This window comes from Oncorhynchus nerka, linkage group LG4 (genome assembly GCF_034236695.1).
Source record: "Oncorhynchus nerka isolate Pitt River linkage group LG4, Oner_Uvic_2.0, whole genome shotgun sequence".
Taxonomy (NCBI): domain Eukaryota; kingdom Metazoa; phylum Chordata; class Actinopteri; order Salmoniformes; family Salmonidae; genus Oncorhynchus; species Oncorhynchus nerka.
Genome location: NC_088399.1, coordinates 44,419,213 through 44,439,865, shown reverse-complemented (window position 1 = coordinate 44,439,865; position 20,653 = coordinate 44,419,213). Strand labels below are relative to the sequence as shown.

Here is a 20,653-nt window from a genome sequence, read left to right as displayed (position 1 = left end):
TCCTCCGACTCCAACGTCTGAGTGTTATGACTACGCAACTTTTGTCATTCTCCAAAACAAGCCCCGGGTAATAGTGCAGTCTGACTGCCAAATGCCTTAGGGATATATCGTTGTTCTATTTACAGATTGGCCACTGAAGCAGGTCAGAGTCGCAGGGCCACATAACGTCCTTTAAATAAGAGTAGCCTCCAAAGTGAGCAAGTAATCTACAACAGCTGCTTTGTCATGCTGTCATGTCTGTCCATGAAATAACCTTTCCCCCATGACAACAAATCCAAAATTTTCCTGAAATCACTGTACTCATGAGTATAACAGTTATAACATATGGTTCTGCCTTAAAAGTGATACAGACATAAAAGGAATTACAAGTGCCCTTCCCCTTATTGATATGACATGTAGTAAATGTATTAATATTGTATTAATATAGCTTGAGTCAGTATTCAATTTCCCTCAACCATCTTCTTGGATGTGACTCTGAAATTGACACCACTGACAACATTGCTTCCTTACTCTGTCTTTAAATACAGTGTTGTGTTTGTTGAGAGAACATCACATGACCAAAGAATTATTCATAGTGTGCACAATAACTCACAATCTATGATGTAATAATATGCTCGATTTGAATGTACAAAAACAGCTAAGATCCTATTTCCAGCAACTTCTCCAAGTTAATTAAATATTTCAAAGGAAACTTGATCTGGACACAGATTAATGCCATGTCCGATCAATAAATGTTAAGGAACAGAGTTACTGTCTTCCTAAACCACGGCATCAGATGAAACACACTGAGCCTTTGTGTCACGTTCGCTGTCTTCAAACTCCCTGTCATAAATGAGCCAAGGCACAGCGTGCATGTAATTCCACAGCTTTAATCGAAGTGAAACCTTCACAAAAAAAAAAAGGTAAACAGAAACAGAACGCAACCGTGGCGCACACAAACACTCACAGAAAATAAATAATTACCCACAGACACATGTGGGGAAAAAGGCTGCCTAAGTATGATTCCCAATCAGAGACAACGATAGACAGCTGCCTCTGATTGTGAGCCATCCCCGGCCAACAAAGAAACAGACCAACTAGAATGCCCACCCAAATCACACCCTGACCTAACCAAATAGAGAAATAAAAAGGCTCTCTAAGGTTAGGGCGTGACAATTTTGAAGGAGCAGCTAGAGGGCTGAATCTAAATCAGGACTATGACACGAGACAGGGATCATCAACTAAATTCAGCCACGGGACGATTTTTTCTTGAGCGGATGGTCAGGGTCCCGGAACATAATTACAACTCATTTGTACTGTTGTGGAAAATTACTAAATTAGTCATGCTATCCCGCTTTACTACTTAAAAAATTGTCTCTTGTCATAGGCTAGTGTTTTTTCTAACATGATAAAAACTTGCCTTTGTGTGACTTAGTCATTAGACTGGACGTATAGCTAAGATCCGTTTGAGTGTGACAGCAGTATGTGAGACATCCCTTGGTTTTACTATCCGCAGGAAGTCAGCTGTATGGAAACTTGCAGGAAAGGGCACATTTTATTTATTAGGCAAGTCAGTTAAAAGCCTAACATTATAGTGTGGACTGTGACAAAACACAGTTACGTGGTTAACCCCTTGTGCTATCATAATCTGCACAGACAAACCAATCGCCTTTTACACTATGTTCCGTCCCTGTTTCCACACATCTGCTAACACTGAGTAAACAAAAACATAAGAACACCTGCTCTTTCCATGACATAGACTGACCAGGTGAATCCAGGTTAAAGCTATGATCCCTTGTTGATGTCAATTGTTAAATCCACTTCAATCAGTGTAGATGAAGGTGAGGAGACAAGTTAAAGAAGGATTTTTAAGCCTTGAGACAATTGACACATGGATTGTGTATGTGTGCCATTCCGAGGGTGAATTGGTAAGACAAAATATTTAATTGCCTTTGAAAAGGGTATGGTAGTAGGTGCCAGCGGTACCAGTTTGTGTCAAGAACTACAATGTTGCTGGGTTTTTCATGCTCAACAGTTTCCTGTGTGTATCTGGAATGGTCCACCATCCAAAGGACATCCAGCCAACTTGACACAACTGTGGGAAGCATTGAAGTCAACATTTGACACCTTGTAGAGTCCATGCCCCAACGAATTGAGGCTGTTCTGAGGGTAAAGGGTGTTCCTAATGTTTGGTATATTCAGCGTACGTGGTAATACTTTGTAATAGATTTCCAAAATGTAAATAACTTGCAGATGATTTGCTGGAGTTTTTACAGTCTTTTACGTCCGTTTAGTTTACAAAATAAAAAAAACAAAAAAAGGTGTAAAATAATTTGGCCCACAGACTGTCAGTTGGGGGAAGCCTGACATAAGATATCTGGGTTTTCACAGACCTTTGTTAGGGTTACAGCAGGTCCTTTTCACATATTGTATGTGAAATAAGTTAAAAACTTATTAAGTACAGTTTGTGCTTTTTGTTGGTACACAAAAATACATATATTTTGCACATTTTTATTGGGTCACAAAACTAAACATATAAGACATAATTCCAGAGATGTTATAAAAAACATATGACAAAAAAACAAAAACAAGATTAGAAGCCTGTCTATTCATTTTCCTGTGTGTCTGTGGTGCTGTCTTCTGTGGTGCTGCCCTCTGTCTGTGAGCTGAGGGATTGTTGTATTGTCACATGCAGGCTACAGTTGATGGGCACCACTCTCTCAGCAGATAATGGATTATTTGGTGCCTCGATGTGGAGCTTCCTGGGAGCACAGCATCTTCAGTTAATGTTGAATCTTCTTGCTCTGAGATGGCACTGTATTGGTTGCATTGGTTTCTGTCTCAGCAGTGGGAGTTTCACAGCTTTTACGCTGAACAAAAATATATACGCAACATTGGACGTACAGCCATATTCTCAAAAACGACGTTGGAGGCAGTATGTGGTAGAGAAATTATAATTATATTCTCTGGCAACAGTTGTGGTGGACATTCCTGCAGTTAGCATGCCAATTGAATGCTCCCTCAAAACTTGAGACATCTGTGGCATTGTGTTGTGTGACAAAACTGCACATTTTAAAGTGGCCTTTCATTTCCCCCAGCACAACGTACACCTGTGTCATGATCATGCTGTTTAATCAGCTTCTTGATATGCCACACCTGTCAGGTGGATGGATTATCTTGGCAAAGGAGAAATGCTCACTAACAGAAATGTAAACAAATGTATGCATTTGAGAGAAATCAGCTTTTTATGTGTATGGAAACTTTCAGGTATTTTTAAAAATGTAATCTCATGAAACATGTGATTAACACTACATGTTGCGTTTATATTTTTGTTCAGTGTTTATCCTGCCACTTGGAGCTCCAGTGTCTTCAGGAACATTCCTGTTTTTGCCACAGTTCTCCACTGGGTGTCACCCTGCACATGAGTCATTTTCTTTATCTGTTCAGTAATAGAAGAAGCAGGGCACATATTCCAAGTCCTTTATCTGTGTTGAGTATATTTTCTTGCCTGTGTGTTTCCCAGCACTCCAGGTCAAGAGTACTTCTCCCATAATTGTACCTTATACACGCCAAAAAACCATAGGCTTACAATGTTGAAATGGGTAAGACCGGAATGGTTGCAGAATGTACATTTTCACCATTGTCACGATAGACTATAGTTATTGAAATAGCTTTCATTTTTTCATATGTAATTTGCAAGCCTCTGAATGTCAAGGCAGAAAAAGTCATCAGGCCAACCTGACTGACACTGAATTCAACTGCTCATTGAAAATGTAATTTTCTATTTAAGTCATGCAATAACGTTTTTTTTGGTGATTCAGGCTACTTTAGATTAAGTGAAAAATGTGATCTGCATAGGGAAATACTGGGGATGACTCATCGTGCAGTACGTGCACACTGAATTTCACAGACGAGAGGGAAATTGTGTTCAGTGAAATGAATCTTCCTTACCATATATGACAGTCTATTTCTGCTATTTTGAGGGTTGCGTACAGGGCAAAAAATGTAAAGGTTGATTATAATATAGCTATAGTACCTGTTAGAAGTTATACACACTATTGTCTCTGACACTAAAAACATAAGATGTCAGACCATGGAAGAGTTATAAAACTATAGAATTTGCTGTGCATGTGTAGGAGAGAAAGTCTCACCCATGTCATGCCTAGTCTATTCGGTTAAAAGAGCAAAAATAAACTGTTATGGCAATTGAATAACAAGCTCCTTAATCAGACAATTTGATTAAACCATATGCTGTGTAAAAAAAAACTATTAAAAAAACGTTTTGAAAGCCAGTTCTAAAACTATTTTCATGGGCGACTTTCACTGCTGACATTAGAAACCGGAAATTAGCGTCTTCGCTTCCAGGAAGTTTAGCCAATATATTTTTTGTTGCCAGTGGGACTGCTGTAAAAATGGCGGCGTCTCGTCGCTCTTCCCAACAGCAAAAGCAGAGCATATCCTCGCCACCTCGCAGTATTTCTCTTTCACTCACTCCTTCGGGGTCTCCTCCCGTTCCCTGTGGTGGCATAATTTCGGTGCTAGCGGGTGCTGAAGTAGACAGTGCCGGGGATCCAGAGTTAACTCCGGCCTCCCCCAATATCCCCGCCCCGGCCCTAAGCAGCAGCAGCTCCACTACCACCGGGGGTAGCAGCAGCGCTGGCTCTAGTCCTGACTCAGGTAGCAATAGCAGCCCCGGGGGCAGCGACTGCGGGACTTTCAGAGAGCTGTTTGAAGCCTGTCGTAATGGGGACGTATCGCGGGTGAAGAGGCTGGTGGATACGGTTAACGTGAATGCCAAGGACATGGCTGGGCGGAAATCCACTCCGCTACACTTCGCTGCAGGTAACGTCGATGGCGAATGTTCGCTACGAGCTGGTTTGTTTAGCTAACATAGCTAGCCAACTAACGTTACTTGAGTAAATTGCTAACTAACTAGCCCACATTTTCTGAGGCTAACTTCTGCAAGCTAAATTGTTAGCTAACAAACTTCGCGTACTAGTTAAGTAACGTTAGGCTAACTTGTTGAAAATGCCGAGCCAACTAGCCTACATTTAGACTCAGGGAGGGGTTGGTAAAGTAACTCAACTCCGCGATGATTTCATCCACGGAGTTAATCGTAGATATGTTTTTTAAATTAACCTCCGACTCGTTCGAGTTGATATGCACTAGATACTTAACAAAAAATTGAAATTATTCGATACAACTTTACCATGTACCAATGTTTGTTTTCTATTGTTACTTGCGTTTTCTTTATTTGATTAAAAATATGTATAGTTTAATAAAACGTTAATAAAACGTTAATCAAATACCACCACCGAGTTTAACTTAAAAAAATAACTTTGAGATTCAATTGGAACATTCTGCGTTTCCACCGTAGAGAAAAAACATTGAGTACACCTTCCAGTGATTGTATATATTAATATGCACGTATTATTAAAACGTGTGGATTTAAGCAAATAAATGACAAGGACAGAGGACAAACAGAGGACAAGGTATATCATCTGCATCGACTCCAAGGAGTCAGGTTCATTTAAAAAACTTTAGTCTGTGCTCAACTCCGTGGATGAAGTCATTGTGGAGTTGAGGTACTTTGCTAGGGGAAGGGGCACTGTATTAGCCAGCAAGTTGTAAGCAAAACACACAGGCCTTTCCAGGCAGAAAATGTGGTACAAACATTATTGGGCACAGATAACAGCACAAAGGGCAAGAAGGTAGAGAGACAACAATACATCACGAGCAGCCACAACTGTCAGTATGAGTGTCCATGATTGAGTCTTTGAATGAAGAGATTGAGATAAAACTGTCCAGTTTGAGTGTTTGTTGCAGCTGCAGCGAATTGAAAAGAGGAGCAACCCAGGGATGTGTATGCTTTGGGGACCTTTAACAGGGGCGGCAGGTAGCCTAGTAGTTAGAGCGTTGGACTGGTAACTGAAAGGTTGCACGGTCGAATCCCTGAGCTGACATGGTAAAAAAAAACTGAATGTGACTGGCAGAACGGGTGTTGTATGTAGAGGATGAGGGCTGCAGTAGATGTCTCAGATGGGTTGGTATAATTTGTGGAACATTCCAACAGGTATTTGTTCCAAAAACTTCGTAAATAACAAGGTTGCCAACAATAAGAATAAGATACCGGGCTAGGGAGTGGGCTATTTTAATTAGGTTTTTTACTCACCAATTCAATTCAAGGGCTTTATTGGCATGAGAAACATGTGTTAACATTGCCAAAGCAAGTGAGGTAGACAACATACAAAGTGAATATATAAAGTGAAAAACAACAAAAATTAACAGTAAACATTACACATACAGAAGTTTCAAAACAGTAAAGACATTACAAATGTCATATATATATATATATATATACAATGTACAAATAGTTAAAGGACACAAGATAAAATAAATAAGCATAAATATGGGTTGTATTTACAATGGTGTTTGTTCTTCACTGGTTGCCCTTTTCTCGTGGCAACAGGTCACAAATCTTGCAAATCACCATATTTATTCAGAAAAATGTCTGTAGTCACTCTGATAGCCTATCGACAAACATTAAGAATAAGCTACATGGTGAGTTAATGCCTATTCGGTAGCTAGGTGGATTGATCATGTTACTTTGTATGCATTGTTTGTTGGCAACCTTGTACTTTACGAAGTTTTTGGAACAGATTCCTATTGGAATGTTCCACAAATTATACCCACCCATCTCAGATTGGGGGGAGTGAGGCCTAAGAGGGTTTTATAGATAAGCTTCAACCAGTGGGCCTTGCGACGGGTATACAGAGATGACCAATTTACAGAAGAGTATAGATTGCCGTGATGTGTCCTATAAGGAGCATTGGTGGCAAATCTGATGGCCGAATGGTAAAGAACATCTAGCCGTCCGAGAGCACCCTTACCTGCCGATCTATACATTGCGTCTCCGTAATCTAGCATGGGTAGGATGGTCATCTGAATCAGGGTTAGTTGGGCAGCTGGGGTGAAGAGGAGCGATTACAATGGAGGAAACCAAGTCTATTTTTAACTTTAGCCTGCAGCTTACCATACTGATTTCGTATATGTGATACACAACCAGTATGTCTTATCAAAAAAACGATAAAATATGTTAAACAATGATTACAGGTTGTGTTTCACTGTTTTAGAGACCCATTTGCGTAAGGAGGAAAAACAATTTGCACAATCTTTCCACTTTTTAGGATTTGGGAGGAAGGATGTTGTGGAGCACCTCCTTCAGACTGGGGCCAACGTTCACGCCTGTGATGACGGAGGTTTGATCCCTTTGCATAACGCCTGCTCCTTTGGTCACGCTGAGGTGGTCAGCCTGCTCCTCTGTCAGGGCGCCGACCCAAACGCCCGGGACAACTGGAACTACACACCTCTCCACGAGGCTGCCATCAAGGGCAAAATAGACGTGTGCATCGGTAAGAAACATCTACGACGACATGCAACTTTTATGCTTACCTTGCATTTTGTGCTGACTTTAAAATCAAATCAAATTTTATTTGTCACATACACATGGTTAGCAGATGTTAATGCGAGTGTAGCGAAATGCTTGTGCTTCTAGTTCCGACAATGCAGTAATAACCAACAAGTAATCTAACTAACAATTCCAAAACTACTGTCTTATACACACAAGTGTAGGGGGATAAAGAATATGGACATAAAGATATATGAATGAGTGATGGTACAGAGAGGCATAGGCAAGATACAGTAGATGGTATCGAGTACAGTATATACATATGAGATGAGTATGTAAACAAAGTGGCATAGTTAAAGTGGCTAGTGATACATGTATTATATAAAGATGCAGTAGATGATATAGAGTACAGTATATACGTATACATATGAGATGAATAATGTAGGGTATGTAAACATTATATTAGGTAGCATTGTTTAAAGTGGCTAGTGATATATTTTACATCATTTCCCATCAATTCCCATTATTAAAGTGACTGGAGTTGAGTCAGTGTGTTGGCAGCAGCCACTCAATGTTAGTGGTGGCTGTTTAACAGTCTGATGGCCTTGAGATAGAAGCTGTTTTTCAGTCTCTCGGTCCCAGTTTTGATGCACCTGTACTGACCTCGCCTTCTGGATGATAGCGGGGTGAACAGGCAGTGGCTCGGGTGGTTGTTGTCCTTGATGATCTTTATGGCCTTCCTGTAACATCGGGTGGTGTAGGTGTCCTGGAGGGCAGGTAGTTTGCCCCCGGTGATGCGTTGTGCAGACCTCCCTACCCTCTGGAGAGCCTTACGGTTGTGGGCGGAGCAGTTGCCATACCAGGCGGTGATACAGCCCGCCAGGATGCTCTCGATTGTGCATCTGTAGAAGTTTGTGAGTGCTTTTGGTGACAAGCCACTTTACACACTTGAATCACATTTCTGTATGATAAAATAGTCCTAGCTATCCCTGAATCCAAAGCTAAGGCTCCTGTGTTATGAACAGCTTAATTAACAAATCAAATGTATTTATAAAGCCCTTCTTACATCAGCTGATATCTCAAAGTGCTGTCCAGAAACTGAGCCTAAAACCCCAAACAGCAAGCAATGCAGGTGTAGAAGCACAGTGACTAGGAAAAACTCTAGAAAGGCCAGAACCTAGGACGAAACCTAGAGAGGAACCATGAGGGGTGGCCAGTCCTCTTCTGGCTGTGCTGGGTGGAGATTATAACAGAACATATAATAGCCTAACTGCTGTAGAAATTGATAGGAGAGTATGGTCTGTTGCTCTGCTGCTGCGTATTGTATCATCAAGTCTTACAGTCAGGTTATTTTGCCCTGAAACTAACATGTCACCCCTAGTGATCTCAACAGAATCACATCTCAATGACATAATGCCATTTTCTGACCAGCCCATAATGGTCTGGCCCTAACAGTCTCCCTGTCTCCAGGGAGGAAGCCAGACACCATTGAAAAGAACATCAGGCCAGATCAATTTCTCGGGGCAGAAACTAGAGCCACAGTCCCTTCTGTCACTTACTTTGACCTACAGTGCCTTTCGGGAAATTATTCCGACTTTTTCCACGTTTTGTTCCGTTACAGCCTTATTCTTAAATGGATGAAATAAAAACAATTTCTCAGCAATCTACACAGAATACCCCATAATGACAAAGCAAAAAACAGGTTTTTAGAAATATTTGCAAATGTATAAAAAAAAAACAGAAATGCCTTATTTCCATAAGTATTCAGACCCTTTGCTAGGAGACTTGAATTTCAGCTCAAGTGCATCCTGTTTCCATTGATCATGCTTGATGTTTCTACAGCTTGATTGGAGTCCACCTGTGGTAAATTCAATTGATTGGACATGATTTGGAAAGGCACACACCTGTCTAAGGTCCCACAGTTGACAGTGTATGTCATTGCAAAAACCAAGCCATGAGGTTGAAGGAATTGTCCGTAGACCTCCGAGACAGGATTGTCGAGGCACAGATCTGGGGAAGGGTACCAAAACATTTCTGCAGCATTGAAGGTCCCCAATAACACAGTGGCCTCATCATTCTGAAATGGAAGAAGTTTCTAACTACCTAGAGCTGACCGTCCAGTCAAATTGAGCAATTGGGGAAGAAGGGCCTTGGTCAGGGAGGTGACCATGAACCTGATGTTAACTCTAACAGAGCTCTAGAGTTCCTCTGTGGAGATGGGAGGATCTTCCAGAAGGATAACCATCTCTGCAGCACTTTACCAGTAAGGCCTTTATGGTAGAGGGAAAAGACGGAAGCCACTCCTCAGTAAAAGACACATGACAGCCCGCTTGGAGTTTGCCAAATAAAAGGCACCTAAAGACTGTCAGACCATGAGAAACAAGATTCTCTGGTCCGATGAAACCAAGATTGAACTCTTTGGCCTGAATGCCAAGCTTCACTTCTGGAGGAAACCTGGCACCATCCCTATGGTGAAGCATGGTGGTGGAAGCATCATGCTGTGGGGATGTATTTCAGCGGCATGGGACTGGGTGACTAGTCAGGATCGAGGCAAAGATGAGGAGAGCAAAGTACAGAGAGCTCCTTGATGAAAACCTGGTCCAGAGTTCTCAGAACCCTTAGACTGGGATGAAGGTTCACATTCCAACCGGACAACAACTCTAAGTGCACAACCAAGACAACGCAGGAGTTGCTTCGGGACAATCTCTGAATGTCCTTGAGTGGTCCAGCCAGAGCCCGGACTTGAACCCGATCTAACGTCTCTGGAGAGACCTGAAAATAGCTGTGCAGCAACGCTCCCCATCCAACCTGACAGAGCTTGAGAGGATCTGCAGAGAAGAATGGGAGAAACTCCCCAAATACAGATGTGCCAAGCTTGTAGCGTCATACCCAAGAAGACTCGATGCTGTGATTGCTGCCAGAGGTGCTTCAACAAAGTACTGAGTAAAGGGTCTCAATACTTATGTAAATGTGATATTTCAGTTTTTTATTTGAATAAATTAGCGCAAAAAAGAGCCTGTTTTTTCTTTGTCGTTATGGGGTAGTGTGTGTGTAGACGAGGACAAATCATTTTTTAAATCAAGTTTAGAATAAGGCTGTAACGTAAGAATGTGGAAAAAGTCAAGGGGTTCGAATACTTTCCAAAGGCACTGTATATATTGGCAAGAGTTTATTTTCTACCATTGCTGTAATGGAATTATCCCTGCATTGACCAAGAGTTGAGACACGAGTTGTCTATACGCCCTCAGAGCAGTGTGCTTTTTAGCATCTGGTTCTTTGAATTATGCTTGACTACTATATTTGTTGGCTCTTGAGAATGAAGTTTCTTGTTGCAGTCTCTCTGCTGTGAAATGTGCATCGTGGCACAGGGATGAGCACGTTACTCTCTCTGGTGGGTAATGAATTAAGAATTAAGTTGATGTGCCGTACTCCGATTAAAACTTCCTCTCGACTTGGATGGTTCTGTTGTCTTTCCAGACGTTTATTATTGAGAATATTTGACAAATTTCTTATTAACAAACAATAGTTTTGGCAAGTCAGTTAGGACATCTACTTTGTTCATGACACAAGTAATTTTTCCAACAATTGTTTCCAGACAGATTATTTCACTTATAATTCACTGTATCACAATTCCAGTGGGTCAGAAGTTTACATACACTAAGTTGACTGTGCCTTTAAACAGCTTGGAAAATTCCAGAAAATTATGCCATGGCTTTAGAATCTTCTGATAGGGTAATTGACATAATTTGTGTCAATTGGAGGCGTACCTGTGGATGTATTTCAAGGTCTACCTTCAAACTCAGTGTCTCTTTGCTTGACATCATGGGAAAATGGGTCTTCCAAAGTTGTGGCAAAATGCCTTAACGACAACAAAGTCAAGGTATTGGAGTGGCCATCACAAAGCCCTTGACCTCAATCCCATAGAAAATTTGTGGGCAGAACTGAAAAAGCGTGTGCGAGCAAGGAGACCTCCAAATGTGACTCAGTTACACAAGCTCTGTCAGGAGGAATGGGGCTAAATTCACCCAACTTATTGTGGGAAGCTTGTGGAAGGCTACCCAAAACGTTTGACCAAAGTTAAACAATTTAAAAGCAATGCCTCCAAATACTAATTGAGTGCATGTAAACTTCTGACCCACTGGGAATGTGATGAAAGAATTAAAAGCTTAAATGATTCTCTCTACTATTATTCTGACATTTCATATTGTTAAAATAAAGTGTTGATCCTAACTGATCTAAGACAGGGAATATTTCCTAGGATTAAATGTCAGGAATTGTGAAAAACTGAGTTTAAATGTATTTGGCTAAGGTATGTAAACTTCAGACTTCAACTGTATATTGTGAGGGTCTGGTTCTGATGACATGATGATCGATGCGTGACTGCCATTTGACAATTAAAATTATCCATAATGTCATCACGTAGACTAGCATACCCGCACTGTATCTGCAAGCTGTTGGCTTGAGCGCACGTACCAAGACCAGAGTAGGCACATTATTATTAGAATTATTTTGTAAAACTTTTTTTAGTGTGTAGAGCAGCTTTAATATTGCAGATAGAATCGACAATTTATCAATGTAATTGTCTGCCTAATTTCCCTTCCCCCATACAGTGGGGCAAAAAAGTATTTAGTCAGCCACCAATTGTGCAAGTTCTCCCACTTAAAAGGATGAGAGGCCTGTAATTTTCATCATAGGTACACTTAAACTATGACAGACAAACTGAGAAGAAAAAAATCCAGAAAATCACATTGTAGGATTTTAAATTAATTTATTTGCAAATTATGGTGGAAAACAAGTATTTGGTCAATAACAAAAGTTTATCTCAATACTTTGTCATTGCCAACAAAGGGTATATAACAGAGGTCAAAATTTTTCTTTAACTCTTCACAAGGTTTTCACACACTGTTGTTGGTATTTTGGCCCATTCCTCCATGCAGATCTCCTCTAGAGCAGTGATATTTTGGGGCTGTTGCTGGGCAACACGGACTTTCAACTCCCTCCAAAGATTTTCTATGGGGTTGAGATCTGGAGGCTAGGCCACTCCAGGACCTTGAAATGCTTCTTACGAAGCCACTCCTTCGTTGCCCGTGCGGTGTGTTTGGGATCATTGTCATGCTGAAAGACCCAGCCACGTTTCATCTTCAATGCCCTTGCTGATGGAAGGAGGTTTTCAGTCAAAATCTCACGATACATGGCCCCATTCATTCTTTCCTTTACACGGATCAGTCGTCCTGGTCCCTTTTCAGAAAAACAGCCCCAAAGCATGATGTTTCCACCCCCATGCTTCACAGTAGGTATGGTGTTCTTGGGATGCAACTAAGCATTCTTTGTTCTCCAAACACGACGAGTTGAGTTTTTACCAAAAAGTAATATTTTGGTTTCATCTGACCATATGACATTCTCCCAATCTTCTTCTGGATCATCCAAATGCTCTCTAGCAAACTTCAGACGGGCCTGGACATGTACTGGCTTAAGCAGGGGGACACGTCTGCACTGCAGGATTTGAGTCCCTGGCGGCGTAGTGTGTTACTGATGGTAGGCTTTGTTACTTTGGTCCCAGCTCTCTGCAGGTCATTCTCTAGGTTCCCCCATGTGGTTCTGGGATTTTTGCTCACCGTTCTTGTGATCATTTTGACCCCACGGGGTGAGATCTTGCGTGGAGCCCCAGATCGAGGGAGATTATCAGTGGCCTTGTATGTCTTCAATTTCCTAATAATTGCTCCCACAGTTGATTTCTTCAAACCAAGCTGCTTACCTATTGCAGATTCAGTCCCAGCCTGGTGCAGGTCTACAATTTTGTTTCTGGTGTCCTTTGACAGCTCTTTGGTCTTGGCCATAGTGGAGTTTGGGGTGTGACTGTTTGAGGTTGTGGACAGGTGTCTTTTATACTGATAACAAGTTCAAACAGGTGCCATTAATACAGGTAACGAGTGGAGGACAGAAGAGCCTCTTGGAACTACCGCTCCCGGATCCGGGAGAATTGTCATCAACTGACACTAATTAGCATAACGCAACGGACAAAAAATATTATGCTTTACAGCCAAAGCAAGACAAGCATTTGTGTAAGTTTATCGATAGCCAAGCATAGCATTATGCCTAGCTAGCAGCAGGCAGCTTGGTCACGAAAATCAGTAAAGCAATCAAATTAAATCGTTTACCTTTGATGAGCTTCGGATGTTTACTCACGAGACTCCCAGTTAGATAGCAAATGTTCATTTTTTCCATAAAGATTATTTTTGTAGCCGAAATAGCTTCGTTTGTTCTTCACGTTTGGCTGAGAAATCGACCGGAAATTGAGGTCACGACAACTCCGAAAAATATTCCAAATTAGATCCATAATATCGACAGAAACATGGCAAACGTTTTTTATAATCAATCCTCAAGGTGTTTTACAATTATCTATTCGATAATATATCAACCGGGTCAGTTGGCTTCTTAGTAGGAGCGAGAGAAACAATGGCCGCATTTGTCTATTACGCACATATCACTCTGAGAGCCACCAGCTGACCATTGACGCAATGTTGTCGCTCAAGCTCATTTTTCAAAATGAAAAAGATCTAATACAATGTTGGGCCAGTAACCGAAAGGTTGCTAGATCGAATCCCCGAGCTGAGGAGGTAAAAATCTGTCGTCTTGAACACGGCACTTAACCCACTGTTCCTAGGCCGTCATTGTGAATAAGATTTTGTTCTTAACTGACTTGCCTAGTTAAATAAAGGTTAAATAAGAAAATGAGTGTCTAGTTTGAGGAACAGACGCCTCACAAGTCCTCAACTGGCAGCTTCATTAAATAGTACCCCCAAAACACCAGTCTGAACGTCAACAGTGAAGAGGCGACTCCGTGTTGCCTCTTCACCAGTTCAGACAGTTCCTTACTTTCTCCGTATTCCACTTGCGTCTTCCATTTTTTCTGTAATGCTGCAATTTGTTGGTTGTAATTTAGGTTCCATATGTTTGTGTGTGATTTAACTCCACCAACCCTATTTATGATATAATTTACAAAGATTATACCGTTTTCACCATAATATTGGTTGTCATATTTGTTCTGTCTTTTCTGGTGGATTAAATGGAAATGGCAAGTAACTTTCTATGGTTTGTTTTAAAAATAGCAATATTTTGGAGATTATTTATATAATAACTGAAAGTGTGAGGTTGTAATCTGAATAAAGCGAAATCGGGTGAGCCATTCTTACTAATCTGCTAGAGAACCAGTTCAGATTTAAGTATAGCTTTTACATGACTGAAGCCTTTAGTAAGAGGTCTAATGCTTTAATACCTAATGATTTCTGCCCTCCGAATTCATATTCATGAAATAAATATAGAGTAGGCACATTTGCTATTTAACGCAACAGTTTTGGTGAAAATAAATCTAGGTTGGAGTTAAATGTGATGGAAGCACATTGGACTTTAGATTTTTGTTTGGTACATGAAAAGTTAAGCAAAAAAAGAACATTTTGTGTGCACTGTCATTTGGTGGAAACACACTGGTGGGGATGATTGTCTGTCGCCAATTGGATGGAAATCTAGCTACACAGATTGTTGATTTGTGAGCTGCTGGTCTTCAGAACTGGGCATGTAAGGAGATATTCACTTATGCTTTTGCTTGTCTCAGATATTATATATATCTTTTTGTGTGTTATGTTTATGTTGAATGAAAATAATTTCAGCAGAAATTAAGCAGTGACCATTAAGTGACTTTAGCCTAATTTCAGCAGTGCCAGTTCATTAACATAAGAACACTCACTCTGCTCATCTCATGCCAGAATGTAATTACTACACACATTTCTCACTCTCACAGAGACTAATAACATTTGGACATTCACTAGTGATGGGGAGGAATCGATAGTTACATACCACAATATTATTTTGGATGATATTATACTGAACAAAAATATAAATGCAACATGTAAAGTGTTGGTCCCATGTTTCATGAGCTGAAATAAAATATCTCCGAAATGTTCCATATGCACAAAACGTGTATTTCTCTAATTTTGTTCAGAAATTTGTTTACATCCCTGTTAGTGAGCATTTCTCCTTTGCCAAGATAATCCATCCACCTGACAGGTGTGGCTGATTTAAACAGCATGATCATTACACAGGTGCACCTTGTGTTTGGGACAATAAAAGGCCACTTTAAAATGTACAGTTTTGACAAACACAATGCCACAGATGTCTCAGGTTTTGAGAGAGCATGCAATTGGCATGCTAACTGTAGGAATGTCCACCAAAGCTGTTGCCAGATAATGTAATGTACATTTCTCTGCCACAAGCCGCCTCCAGCGTCGTTTTAGAGAATTTGGCAGTACATCCAACCGGCCTCAAACCACAGACCACGCATAACCTCTCCATCCCAGGACCTCCACATCTGTCTTCTTCGCCTGCGGGATCATCTGAGACCAGCCACCGGGACAGTTGATGTATCTGTGGGTTTGCACAACTAAGGCTGTGTCGGTCATGACAGCCGGTGATTTTCAAGCAATTAACTGTCGGTCTCACGATAATTGACTCTTAATTAACATAAAGACATTTAGCATCTCCTGGCTTCCACACATAGCCTACAAGCCACTGATGCAGACCTTTGGAACATCTACATTTTAAAAAGGCGAATAAATCCATATAATATAGACTACACCTTCACAATAAATCAATAATTTATTTTAGACAGGTCTAAAGAAGCATGATATGAAGAAAATGTAGTCTATTTCAGCAGAACAGAATTGCGTACTCTCAGTTGTCCTGATCTGGCTATGCCAAATGGCTGTGGGCTACACTATTTAATTTAGCAGACAGGATTTGCTTAGAATTCCGTGGCATTATTTTATAATATGAAGAATAGAATTGAACAAAGTGGAAATAAAATGATTTGAGAGTGCGCACATGCGGCTATTCTGTGTTGACAGGTAAATAAAGAAATATGTACTCCTATTTGCTTAATTTAGAGGTATTAATGTAACTTTTGTTGTTCTACAAACGTTGGGCTACATGTTTTGATATTTAATACATTGTAAGGCTTCATGATGCTACTCTAATGATGATTTTGAAAAAAGTCGCTTGAAAGGCTTGAGCTCTGCTTTGTTTTTTTGCGCAGGCTGTACACACTTCATCAGTCTTTCATTCACAATTTGACAAGCACTTGATAATGCCTCGAATTTTACAGCAGCATCCCCTTTTGTGTGGCCATAATGCACCTTGGTCTGGAGTGCTGCGATGTGCCCTTCTCCCTGAGTGCTGCGTGCTCCAAGCGCCTCTCACTCACATGGCTCCCCATCACGTGATCGGGTCTTTCATACAGGCTACAAGTGAAGATAGACACATCGTGGATGCAACTACGCAATTCCTTACCCAATTCTGAGGTGCATATTGAAGATATTGGAAGGACTGTCCACATTTACTTTTCGTCAGCCAACATGAGTAGGCAATGTGTAGGCCTAACGAACAGCAAAAGCACTAGCCTATGCCAATCTACTATCCCCCATAGTACAAAAGTTGACCAATTCTGTGCAAGAAATAAATATTCCAAACATAGTTGTGAGATGCAATAGATCCCAAATTAATACTTAAAAAAAAAAACGCAATATGGCTGATGCAACAGATCAGAACGTTTAGCTTAAAATGTTAATGAACTATTAGGCTATTTCTTCCATTATAAGCGCAGCAATGCACACATGGTAGTAGGCTATAAGTGCAAATGTTCCTGTTCCATTTAGCGGGAAAAGACCATTATCGTTTGACCGCAAATGCGATTATGCATGTAATGCTTTTATTATAAAGATGCATTTTTATGGAGCAAATTATTTCCCCCATACTTAACTCACTATGCATGCAAGGCGCTACACACCTTGTAAAGCGGATTAATGTGCTTCATTTTAATAAGTTATTTGGCCACTTTAGTTGTGATAGAAACCTTATCTAAACACGTAGGCTTATGGGCTAGGCTACATGAGTTGTGCGACTGATTCGAAAAAGTCGGCAAAAAAGGAATAGTTTTTTGCCTTATGCTGGGCATCATTCACAAGTGATAGACTAACATTGATACCCATCAGACTATTCTTGATTTAATCTTGTTTTCACATATTCTAAATAATATATGTGTGAAATTTGTTTTGATTTAGAATGGACCATTATGCACCTGTCTCGAAACGGGGCAGCAGGAAAAATGCATGTCATCTATGCACTTAAATAGCGAATGGAGGAGGACACCTTTCCGTGGTTCATTTTCATGCCAGGCAGGTAGTTTATACTCCTGTTGTAATTAAAAGCGATGTGCTAAATATGAAGAAAGTTTAGAAATAAATATAGTAGGTCTGGGCTATGATGGGATCCTCTTCTTTTTAATATCGACCATTCCTTCTCGCGTAGCCTGTAGAAATGTTGAGCAACATGAGCTCACGGGCTCTCAAGAAGTGTTGGATTAGATGTTTGATTACTTTTGCATTGTCAGAGTGATTTAGAAGGAGAATAGAGTGCTTGAATACCAGGCAGTTAGCAAGTTTGGTCGGCTACTAATGACCATCACTTGGAGAACCCTAATCACCGTGACTAAAAGGTCACTTGGAATTGAACTGCCTTCATGACTCATGACTGCCGGTGTGGCGATAATACGGGATTCCGCAACAGCCCTATGCACGACCAAAGAATTTCTGCGCAAACGGTCAGAAAACCGTCTCGGAGAAGCTCACCTGCGTGCTAGTCTTCACCAGGCTCTTGACCAGACTGCAGTTTCTTGTTGTATCTGACTTCAGTGGGGAAATGCTCACCTTTCGATGGCCACTGGCACGTTAGAGAATTGTACCGGGCAGACGGCGTGTATGAGGTTGCGTGGGCTAACATCATAATGCAATAAAATCGTAGTATGGAATCCTAATACGTATAGAATCGCAATACACTGTGTCAGGATCATATGATCAGGTCCTCTCCATCTTGTCAGCTAGCTCTGTCACTCCACAGTGGCTGGTGTTTGTATGCTGAGCACTCTCCCGCCCTCTCGTTTATCATTGTTGTAGGTGTTATTGGCCGTGTTAGCCAGCTGCACGCGCAGCACCATGGGAACAGGGTGAGCGGCGATGGCAAGGCAAATGGCTCATCTACTCAATCTTTGGGAGTGTCTCTCTTTGGTATGTGTGTGTGTGTTCGGAGGGTGGAGGTCATGTGGGTTTACATTATGAGGGGGAGGGAGGTGTTGTTGCTGTACAGGAACAGCTGAGCTCGCTCGCTCTCGCTCCCTCTCGCTCATGTGTGACAGACAGATAGATAGGCAGGCAAGCTGTCAGAGGAGCACCTGCGAATCTTAATCACCCCGTCGCCATCATTTACGCCTTGACACGACACCAAGCCCCCTCCACACTGCCCCATCCCTCTCTCCACTGCCCCCTCCACCAGCACGGCCACCCCTCCATCAGACTCCCACTGACTGCCTGTCATACCTCGGCTCTCTGCTCTGCCTCCAGCTAACGCAGCAGCGTATGAGAGCCTACCTGCATATTAATCTGTTACAGGACTGAGACTGCTGCTATAGCCCAGCATATGTCTATTTTACAGAGGGCTCCTTTTCATTGGATTTGTTCACTTTCTTCCACCAAGGCTTTCTCTTTAGTGTCTCCCTGCTCCTTTAGTTACCAGGCTAGTAAGGACAGGAGTGGATGTGGAAGACGATGTGATTTGGTGCAGAGCTAAATCACATTTGTGTTGAGGAATGGGTGAGTTAACGTGTGGCGTGCGTCACCGACGTGGAGAGAGGGGCAGGCAGGCAGACAGACATGGGCTCCCATTTAGCCAAGTGATCATCCGAGTGGCGATGTTGAGAAAAGCTGCTGCTCGCGTGACTGAATACGTATGATGACAAATGGCTCCGAAAGCTAGCACCCTCACCCTGTTCTGCTGTGTATAAAAGGTGTATGTGATTTTGAGAGGTGCGATCCAGATTGAGTAGGAGTTGTCTTTAACCGACCCTCTTGTTTTCCTCTCCCGGCCTCCCTCCCCATTGACTCTTTTTTTCATTGTCCTGCTCCCTGATTTGAGTGCAGAGCAGTTTTCTGCCTCTCTCCCTTTGTGTCTTCTTTGTTTTGTTCAGTGTGTAAACCTTGGTAATACATAGAGCAGTGTGGGTGTGTGAAGTGAAGAACGACTGAAGCGTAGTAGTGTTGCAGCATGTGATTGGTAGTGTGTGCGCGTGTGTGTGTTTCGGGATAGAGCTGAGAGTTCGGGGCCGCTGGTCTCCTTATGAGCGAGCGCTCTGCTGTTCATCCACTCAGACAATCACTCATCTGGGGGAGATTAAAACGCTGCACCCTGGGAAACATGTCCCCCCCCCCCGTCTCTCTCCTTTCCCCTCCCTTACTCTGTCTCTAACCCTCTGCTCTTTTATTGTCACGCTCGCTCGTTCTCTCTCTCTCTCTCATTCCCTCTCCCTCCCTGGGCTAGAGCGAGAAAGGCTAGGCAGGCAGGCGGGCTTTGATATTCTGCTCTCATACCTGTGCTGGAGTCACATGGTAGTGCCCGAGTCCTCCTGCCTGTTTTTCTAATATGGCTTTTTCCCCTCCTCACCTCCGCCGCAGCATTCAGTTTGGGCTGTTGTTTTTTTCCCCTCTTGCTGCCTGCTGTCGCTCCGGTCCTCCGTTCTCACGACGCACCGCTGGTGTGCGATGTATGTTTATGTCGGCAGCATGCCGCGGAGCCAGAGAGTGCTAGCGGGCAGCAGTGGCGGCAGCGCTAGTCCTGGTGTTAGCAGTGGTGGTCTGTGTCTGTCCCTGCCTGAGCTCAGCTACTGTCTGTGTTTCCCCTGTACAGTGCTGCTCCAGCATGGAGCCGACCCCAACATTCGCAACACTGACGGCAAGAGTGCCCTGGACCTTTCCGACCCGTCCGCCAAGGCTGTGCTCACTGGTAAGTGATGAGCGATTATTATTGTATTTTTTAAATAATTTTTTTTTACCTCTCTTCCTCCCTTTCTTTCTTTCTTTCTCTCAAGTTACCTCTATCACTCTAAGTCTCTCTACCTCCACTGCACTCTTTCTCTCTCCCTCTCTCGGGCTCTCTACCTCTGCCACTCTCTTTCTCTTTGTTGTCTACATACCTTCTCCTCTAGCAGTCTCTCTACCCCTCACTCTTTCTACCTCTACCACTCTTTCTCTCTTCCTACGTACCTGACCTCTTGCGCCTCTCCTCTCTCTCTTCTCTCTCTCTCCCCCAGAGATAAGTTGTCGAACTGCGAATGATCCTCCACTTGTATCCACACTACTCTATCCTTCACCCTCTTCCATGGTCTTA

General features: G+C 42.1%; 1 protein-coding gene across 2 annotated transcripts in view; it reads left to right on the top strand.

Annotated features, from left to right (window-relative positions):
- Positions 1-4,366: 4,366 nt before the first annotated feature.
- The window catches only part of LOC115125989 (poly [ADP-ribose] polymerase tankyrase-1-like), a 123,306-nt gene continuing 107,019 nt past the window's right edge, over positions 4,367-20,653 (top strand). For both annotated transcript variants that reach the window (XM_029655579.2, XM_065017559.1), the window contains exons 1-3: positions 4,367-4,821; positions 7,167-7,391; positions 20,174-20,269. In XM_029655579.2, coding sequence (XP_029511439.1) covers positions 4,392-4,821; positions 7,167-7,391; positions 20,174-20,269 — 751 coding nt within the window. In that variant the 5' untranslated portion in view covers positions 4,367-4,391. The remainder of the gene's footprint in view (positions 4,822-7,166; positions 7,392-20,173; positions 20,270-20,653) is intronic.